The following is a 9,463-nucleotide window of genomic DNA, read 5'->3' as shown; positions in this document are numbered from 1 at the left end:
GGAAATCACNTCATGTTCATGACAGGTGTTATGTCATGTTTATGACAGTGTCATGTCAGTCTTATTCAACCCCCTTCAAATAAAGTGTTACCGAATATTAATAACAAAATTAGTCAGATTAAGTGTTAAGTGGACTGTTTTGTCTTTTAATGTGATACAATATTTATTTTTTACTAATCCAGTTGGACAAGACTTTTAATATTGTTTTATATTTGTTTTCAACAATTTTTGAATCAAGATAATCTGATCATTAGACAGTGTTGTGGTACTCGAAGTTGGTCTTGGTCTCGAGACCGGTCTTAAGACCATTTTCTCGGTCTCGTCTTGGAGTCGACCGCATTTGGTCTCGGTCTTGTCTCGGTCTCGGGTTAGGTGGTCTTGAACACAACACTGTCATTAGATGTACTGGTTCTCTTCATGCTTTTCTTTCCACATATTTTTCTTTATCCTTACACTTTATTTTATTTGTATTTTTGTGTTTTATTATAAAGCACTTTTCCATGTGTATGAATGATGCTAAAGAGTCAAAACTGCTTTATGTTTCATATTAAAAGCTCAGTACATGTGAGGAACATTTCATATGTTGGGTTTTATTTTTAGCATAAACAATGTGCAAACAAAAGAAACATTTGAATCAGTTCTAAACTCTTTAAGTTTACAAAATAACAATCAAGACATTTTTCTATATTTCTCCTTTTCTTTATGTCTCTAAGTGTCTTTGTGACAGTGCGACTGGTGAAGGCCAGAAATTGAAATGTTCTGCTACTAAAGTTGTTTTCCTGCATTTCAAGTGTTGCTGAAGTCTTGAGAGGGAATTTCTTCCTTGTTCCTCGTGTGAATCATTCCAGATACTCAGCAGTTTTCTCCTGTTCTGTTAACTATTTGCTGTTATGCACAGACTGCAGCTTTGTTCCTGCTTACAGTTACACCTGAAAGCTGAAGCCACAGTAATTATTCAAACAAAAGCCGTTATTATGCACTGAGACGCCGGGTTCTTTATTGTCTGGGCAAAAGTGACAAAGTGGTTGGTGTTCAATGAAGGTAATGAGATGTGAAGATGTGTAATCATGAGAAAACAAAGTTTATATTCAGGTGTGTATGGAGCTGATCTGATGATTATAAATCACTTTGACCGTCATCAAAATAATTTATCTTTATTCAAACAGTTCAAGTTGGTTTTATGTGGAAAAAACATGTTTTCTCTTCCTGTCTTGTCTGTCCAGATATATATTTTTTAGACTACATCGCTTTATCTGCAAAATTATTTGTGTTTATTTTTTCTCAATCAAATCATAGATGAAGATATTAAACCAACAGTTTGTGGCTAAAAACAATATTTTTGGATCCATTCAAAGGAATTTGTTTAGGATTGAAGTTTTTTTTCGTTTATGGATATTTTCTTGCCAAAAATGATTGTTAAAATTTTATAAATACACGTAATATAAATATTTATGGCCCGTGTGATGGTGATGCTGTAGTAACCTGGATTGCAGGTTCTCTTATTGCATACTTGGATTCTGGGTCCAAAAACATCACTGTTAATTGGTTAATTGATCTTTCTAATTTCATATTAGTTGTGAATTTAAAGTATGTCTCTGTGAAAGACCCAATGACTGGTGAAGATGAACAACCACAGCAAATACTGGTGACTATAAATCTTAGTCACACTCCGACAACGTCTACAAGAAAGTTAAGCCACAATCAGATATTGATAAAGAAGATGCTCACAGATATACATGTATATTCACAGATAATACTTAGTGCACATCCTTGTGTTTACTTCACTCACTCTATCTCTGATCATTATCTTTCAGTAAAATAAATCTTCCTCATACCAGGTTTCTGCGTAAAGCCACAAACATTTTCATTTCCTGGACCGTAAGCAGTGAGAGGGCGTGGATCACATCAAACCTCCTGGTTTCTAACAAACTCTGACTTTGTGTGGAGACACTTTCACAGCCACCATGTTCCTCTCTGTGGTTCTGCTGCTGCTGCTGGTCAGAGATTCTTACGCTTCACATTTCTATGGCNTCATGAAGGAGAGCGTCCGTCTCCTGACTGCCACTGCAGGACGGCCAGGTAGAAAAAGCACCTGGACACAGCGAGGTATAAATGTATGTGAGCTACAACAGTCAGTCAGATCGCTGGGTGAGACACGGTGCTCTCTGAAGACGCATCTTTATCAGGGTGGTTAATGTTTCCTTTAGTTTGTGGTGAGTGTGGCTCCTACCACCACCACATCATGAACCAGCTGGTGGACAAACATGGGGCAAACCATCTACCAATCACTGAAAGACTGAAGGGGGAGACTTCAAGTTGATTTTTATTTAATTTTGTCACTTAAATATTCACTTATTGTTTGTGCTAAGTTAAAGTTAGTTTGCTTTATTTGTTTATAGAATGCATTAGTTAATTTTGTATTTATTTGTTTTGCTAGGTCAGACCTCCCTCAAGTGGTACATTTAGGTTAGTCCACCCCTATTTAACCAGCCTTTGTTCTTTGTTTGGTAGGTCAGTTTTGTTTGTTCAGTTGACCTCAGTTAATTTGGATCCAAATTTATTTATCTTTTATTTTATTCTTGCTTTAAATCTTTACGCTTTGTTAATGATTTTTTTTTTTGAAGAATTAAATGGAAACCTTTTTCTACTTTGAACATTTTCTGTCTTCGTTTGAGTCTGGTCCCTCACAGTGATCAATGATCATGTTGGGAGGTTGGTGTGATTTCATGCTTTTGATTGATTAAATAAAATATTGATTGATCTGTGATTGTTGTCTGGGTTTCACTTTTATGTTCAGCCTCTACAGACCTGGAGAGACGAGAAGTGACAACGAGCAACAGGTAGAAACATGTCAATGGTAGTCAGACTAGACTTAGTTATGACAATAAACTAAAATACTGCAGTGGATTTTTATATCTGTGTGAAAAACTTTATATAATATGGATACTTTCATAAGGATAACTCTGACCTGAACTTCACATCCACATAAAGATGCTTACTCTATCTGTCTGTCTGTCTGTCTGTCTGTTTGTCTGTCTGTCTTTCTGTCAGTCACCTGAAGAACATTTCCAGAATTAGAGGATGAATGTTTCAACAAGATTTAGAGAAATTCATCCATGTGTTTATCTTTAGTTGCATCAATTACTGCAACTATGTCTTCACAGGTCGGCCTAAAACATCAATCAGATCCAGATGCTGCTGCTGGAGTTCTGACTAAAACCAGGAAGTTAGAAAACATCACCCAGATATAAATTCCTTCTGGCTCCCTGTAGCTCAGAGAATAGACTTTAAAATAATGTTAGTTTATAAATCACTGAACGGCTCAGCACCACAATACATTAAATATCTGCTGTTGTCATAGCAACCTTGCAGGCCTCTCAGATCTTCTGGTTCTGCTCTGCATCTCTAGAACCAGAACCAAACATGTAGAAGCAGCATTCAGCTTCTATGCACTGCAAATCTGGATCAAACTTCCAGAAAACTGCAAAACAGCCAAAACACTGAGTTTCTTTAAATCTAGACTAAAACCCACCAAACATAATGAAACATTGACCAACATTTTGATGTGTATCAACGGCACTTGACAGTTGTTGACTGTTTTCCAGAACTGTGTATTTTCTTGTTTTTATGGTGTAAAACTCTTTGATCTGTATTGTTGCTGAAATGTGCTATACAATTAAACTTAATTAATTGATTGATTTAATTTAACACCTTTTCTGTTTTCCAGTAGATCTAATTATCTTGTGATCATGCACAGAGCTCCTCCTGTTCCTGCCTCCAACACTAAACAACAGAGCTCAGTTCTACCTGCATCAATCAGGTTATTTTTATCACCATCAGAGCAGAAGCAAATCCATCTGAACAGGCAAATCACATTTAAAATAGCAGCTAAACAAATTATGGTTCACACTACAGCTGTTTGTTAGACCCACGTTTAAAAAAAAAGGTTTCATTTGAATCTGGCTCCATGAAAAACCTTCCTCTGAGTTTATTCAAAACACGGATTCAATGGAAACCTGATATTTAAATCCACAGTTTCAGATGAGCTGATGGCAAGTCAGCCTAAACTTTTTCTTTTTGAGGTCAGTTAGGATTACTAAAATATTAGAAGAAATAATGAAAAAGATGCAGTGCTTTCAGACCTCAAATAATGCAACAAAACAAGTTTATATTGACTTAGAAACAACAATACTAATGTTTTAACTCAGGAAACGTTCAGAAATCAATATTTGGTGGAATAATCATCAGGTTTTCTATGGGGCTCAATGCAATGGGCTCTAAATCTTTTCTAGAGATCTATATTCATAAATAGTTCTGTCTGCACATCCCTGTTTTCACTTCACTCACTCTATCTCTGATCATTATCTTTCAGTCAAATCAGCGTTCCTCATGCCAGGTTTCTGTGTAAAGCCAAATTTCTGGGACAGACAGTAATCAGTGAGAGGGCGTGGATCACATCAAACCTCCTGGTTTCTAACAAACTCTGACTTTGTGTGGAGACACTTTCACAGCCATCATGTTCCTCTCTGTGGTTCTGCTGCTGCTGCTGGTCAGAGATTCTTACGCTTCACATTTCTATGGCGTCATGATGACCTACTACCCAAAGGCCTCTTACATAAACGGATCTACTTCTGTAAGTTAAATCTTTGGGGATTCTCAAAGCTACTCTTTTATCATTTGATTGTACTTATTGCCTTCTCGCTTTAAATCTGCAGGTTGAGCTTCACTACAAACTGAGCTATGACCTTTGCACACACACTGACTCTTGGTCTTGCAGTGGAAACTGTGGGACTGAGACCCAGATCCTTCCTTTAACCAAAGTTGATGAAATCAGTGGTGAATGGTGCCAGAGAGAAGCAGTGACGTCTCGACAGCTGACCAGCAACTCTCCACTTACACTTGTGTAAGTCCTTCTGGACTCTTTATTCTTCCCATATCACAGAAGAAATATTAGATCTAACACGCCTGCTCTAAAGTATCAGTGGCTCGGCTAATCACAAGATATCTGGAAAGAGCTTGGCTGTTGGATTCCTCTAATTAAAGCCATAAAACACCAAAATGCATCAGATTGTAGTAAATTAACTTTACTTTCATTGTAGATTTGCTAGTTCAGCCTGGATAAGTAATGTGCATGGAATTGGATCCTGGAGAGCTGTGACTAACGTTGAACTAAGGACCCGATCTGACATTAGCAAAGCCAACACGTCACCGCAGACAACCATCCTCCCAGCTCTGAGGTAATTCTGCTAGATGTTAGATCAATCATTCTTTTACACAAACTGAAATATATCAGTTACTTTTTACATTTCAGGTTTTGTTGTTTTTTTTCTCGTCCTTTCCTTCTTTCTAATCTAGTCAAATCCTCGGTGAGATCTGCTGTGTGTCTTGTAAACATGAAGGATGATTTAAAGGTCCACTGTTATGCAAATTTCACTTTTTGCATGTCCTTCTATTCTAGAAGCAGTCAAAGAACAAAACAAAACAAACAACAACAAAAAAGACCCAGCCATTCCTTTGGGAATAAGTAAATGTTCTGCTGCTTTTTGAACCAACAGCCTGGTTCAAAAACTTCTAAACTGTTGAATCACATTTTTTGTTTTTTAGCTTGTAAACCCATGCCAAACCCATTTTTACACACAAGTGAACCCTTACCACTTCATTACAAGAGACACCAAGTTTATTCTTCTGGATTGTCAGGAGGTGTGGTTGAGGTGGTGAGGAGATGACGCAGGCGGACCCAGGATGTACGAATATGATGGTTTTAATAAAGATGATGCTCGAAACAGTCCAAACAGGCAGCACGGCAGAGAGACAGGCACACAGCCAAATACCGGTAGCAACTGACACACAGGACTGGAAACAAGAGCTAACGCTATCCAGGACTTAACAGTTCTACTGGAGCGAACACAAGACGTAAGACAAACTTAGACAACAATTGACAAGGACCCAACGAAGAACACAGACAACAGGTGGGTTTAAATACACACGGGGTAATCAAGGGAATGAGACACACCTGGGAAACAATCAACGGGGAAGACGCAGAGACAGACTCAGGGAACAGGACTACACAGAAACTCAAAAATAAACACAGAAACACGGAACATGACATATGCTGTACAATGGCTGCTGTTTGCTGCAGTACAGAGCATATGCCCATTTTCTCCCAGTATAGTGCTTGTAGCAGGTGCTGATGGAAACACTGAGTCAGGAGGGCTTGGCCAGCAGCAGCTCATCTGCATAATTGTGATGTAGCTCTAAAGCAGTGCATTTTGTGTATTAAATGTAGTGAACATGCTCTATTTCTTTCAAGAAAGCATAATAGTAGACCTTTTTACATTTTAGAACCTGGTAAAAACTAGATCACCTTTCCTGTCCAGTGAGATAAAAAAAAGTCAAACAGCCTTAAAATAGAAAGAAGAACATTTTTTAATTTTACCATGATTGTTAAAGACTCTTCATGACATATGTTTCATGTGTTTTCTATCACAGAGTTCCTTATAACTGTCAGAGAAACATAAGCATGTTGACCTTTGACCCCGATGGAGACGATGTTAGATGCAGATTTGCCTCCAGTGCCTTGTCAGAGTGTGTCACCTCCACGAATATGTCTGACCTCAACATCTCATCTGTAAGCATCAACAGCTGAACTCATGTCAGATTCATATTATGGGGCTAAATATTATTTGGCACAAAAGATTTTGTTTGTTTTGACCGTTTCCTTTTTTCTTCTTGCAGTCCTCTTGTACTTTATTATTCAGCTCATCTGCAAGCAGCAGCCAAGGTTCATATGTGGTCCAGATGGTGATGGAGGACTTTCCCCTGCAGACCATCACTCTGACCCAAACTGGTGGTTCTCAGGTGCAGAAAACGACCAGTGATGCCATCAGCACAATACCCATCCAGTTCGTTTTAAAAGGTACATCCGTCATCATTATCATCATTGACATGTTTTTAATGATGGGATGGATTTTCATAAATATTGAAATGTTTGTATTTGGCAGTAATAACATCAGCCAGTAGTAACATCTGGTTGTTACCACTATCAGTAACAACTCACAGTTGACATTTTTCACATCACTTGTGTGATGTGAAATAATAACAACTTATAGTAAGAAAACATAGAGTTGTTGATATAAGTTATAGTTACTATACGTTGTAACCATAACATAAAGTAACAACTACAAGTTTATATAATTTATAGTAACATCTATAAAGTTGCTCTATAAGATATAGTGCAATTATAGTATGAACTTATTGTTGATACCATAAATAACAACAATAAGTTGTTACAACATATAGTGACAACTTATAGTAACAATAATAAATACTAGAAGTACTTATTATGATACATAATAAAAGTTGTTGCTAAAAGTAACTTAACAAGTACTTTTAGTTTGCTGTTGGCTGCAGTACAAAGTAACAACGTTGATTTTTTTCTATAACTAAATACTAGCAGTAATCTTTAGTTTTATGGTAGAAAACAACAAGAAGTGGTAGAAGCATGACAGCATGCTTTATGGTGACTCATTGTGTGAAAAAACTTATTCATGTGGAGTTTTAGATCCATTTCTAAAAACTGATCTCTTAGATAATGGAAATACAGGAATTTTAAAAGTGTGTTTTTCAGCAGAATATTGACAAAAATATGTGCACATTTGTAATAGATATCCATCTATAGTGTAGAAAAATTAAATCACAATTTTTAACTTTGTGTAAAGAAGCAACAAAACTTTTGCTCATGTTTTACCTGGAATATGTAATTTTAAACAAAGGCTACAATGAATTAATGTCAAATCACAGCAAATATCTTGAGGTTCTTTACATGACATTTTATCAGGGTTTATGATCTGAACTAATACATTTAGATGATGGTCTGTTGCATAAACAGATGAGTCAGTATTTCCATCAGCATGGCTGAGTTTGTGGTTTTCCTGTATTGTTTCAGTGGACGCTGCAGCACCGTCCTGCACAGAAGGTCAATATCTGCCCAGATTCCTGAGTCCAACTCCAAACAACAGAGCTCAGCTCTACACATCAGTCAACCAGATGCTGGTGATCATCATCAGTTCACAGGCAACTCAAGCCACGTAAGTAAGAGTAAAATGGTTTTACTCTTACATCCAATCAGGAATCTGATCTTATCTCTTGTCAAAAAAAGTTTCCATGCCTGAATCAGATGTCTGTCAACACGTTTAGATTATGACATCAAGAAAAGCAGCTGCTTGAAACTTTGGAAAATATTTCTAACTACTCTCTGCATTTCCTGTTTGGTAAAGATCATCTGAGCTCCTGTACAGCGGGCCGTACAACGTAAATAAGAGTTCATTGGGATCAGGAAGCTTCTCTCTGACGTGGACACCATCTGTGGCCGAAGATGGAGAAAGTCACCCCATCTGTTTCGTTGTCCAGGCAACGTCAGTATCTAGTCTGATAAACATCACACTATTCTGAACTGTTCAGAAACATTTTATTAAGAGACATTAACTTTTAAATTATCATTGATAGCGTGAAGATGATATATAAAAGTATTAAATGATAAGTCATCTAGTGCTTCTAGCCACAGAAATGAAAATGTTTGAGACCTAAGTAATTTCTTAAATCCAGTTTGATGCAGTAATCAGCTTCCAGTTGTTAAAACAACCTAATAAGGTTTTCATTAAAGAACCTTGTTAAGCAGGATTTCTTCAGTGCAAATTATGAAAAATATTTTTCACAGAGGGAAAAACATTGGACAGTATTCACACTACATATGTAACTTTTAAGCAGTGGATTAATTATTACAAGGCCCTACAACAAAGAACAACAAAACATTATATAAACAATTCATTAACTAAGCATTGATATCAATTGTTGTATAAACAATTGTTTATATATCTAGGGAGCGCTTTTGTTTATGACATTGAAACCTAGTTTTATTTTGTCCAGTGAACATATTTACATTTAAGTATACTTCCACAGAGTCTCCATTTCTCGGTATCAGTCTGAACTTCGCTGTGTCATTGTAACAGTTGGAAACAGTGAGTTGAATAATTCTTGGGTTATTTTCATTACTCGTGATATTTCTACTAATGCACTTTTCTCTGCTTATATCCACCAACAATTGCAGTTGCACCAAAAACTAGAACTACTCCTATGCCTACTACAACAACCCAATCCCCAACTACAACAACCCAATCCCCAACTGCAACTACCCAATCCCTAACTACCCAATCCCCAACAACTACTCAATCCTCAACTACAACTACCCAATCCCCAACTACAACTACCCAATCCCCAACTACAACCACCATATCCCCAACTGCCTCCTACTACCTACTACTACCTACTACAACAACCCAATCTCCAACTACAACTACCCCTATACCTACTACAACAACCCAATCCCCAACTACAACAACCCAATTCCCAACTACAACAACCCAATCCCCAACTACAACAACCCAATCCCCAACTACAACAACCC

The 9,463-nt window shown here is 37.1% G+C and overlaps 1 protein-coding gene across 1 annotated transcript; it reads left to right on the top strand.

Moving 5' to 3' along the window:
- The first annotated feature begins 4,348 nt into the window (after window positions 1-4,348).
- LOC103149173 (uncharacterized) lies at window positions 4,349-9,122 on the top strand. The gene is made up of 9 exons (XM_016679704.1): window positions 4,349-4,633; window positions 4,716-4,903; window positions 5,100-5,237; window positions 6,490-6,628; window positions 6,736-6,916; window positions 7,946-8,087; window positions 8,277-8,414; window positions 8,959-9,021; window positions 9,107-9,122. The coding sequence occupies exons 1-9, from the start codon at window positions 4,517-4,519 to the stop codon at window positions 9,120-9,122; spliced, it is 1,122 nt and encodes a 373-aa protein (XP_016535190.1). The 5' UTR covers window positions 4,349-4,516.
- Window positions 9,123-9,463: the final 341 nt, after the last annotated feature.

The sequence above is a fragment of the Poecilia formosa genome, unplaced genomic scaffold (genome assembly GCF_000485575.1).
Source record: "Poecilia formosa unplaced genomic scaffold, Poecilia_formosa-5.1.2 Scaffold218, whole genome shotgun sequence".
Taxonomy (NCBI): domain Eukaryota; kingdom Metazoa; phylum Chordata; class Actinopteri; order Cyprinodontiformes; family Poeciliidae; genus Poecilia; species Poecilia formosa.
Note: the sequence above shows the minus strand (reverse complement) of the source record. Positions and strands in the feature narration are given on the sequence as shown.

Bases quoted from the DNA above. Each gene is read 5' to 3' on its own strand.
- LOC103149173 (XM_016679704.1), top strand. From the start codon at position 4,517: ATGTTCCTCTCTGTGGTTCTGCTGCTGCTGCTGGTCAGAGATTCTTAC. The intron at 4,634-4,715 runs GTAAGTTAAATC...TTAAATCTGCAG, and splicing joins ACATAAACGGATCTACTTCT to GTTGAGCTTCACTACAAACT. The intron at 8,088-8,276 runs GTAAGTAAGAGT...TGTTTGGTAAAG, and splicing joins TCACAGGCAACTCAAGCCAC to ATCATCTGAGCTCCTGTACA.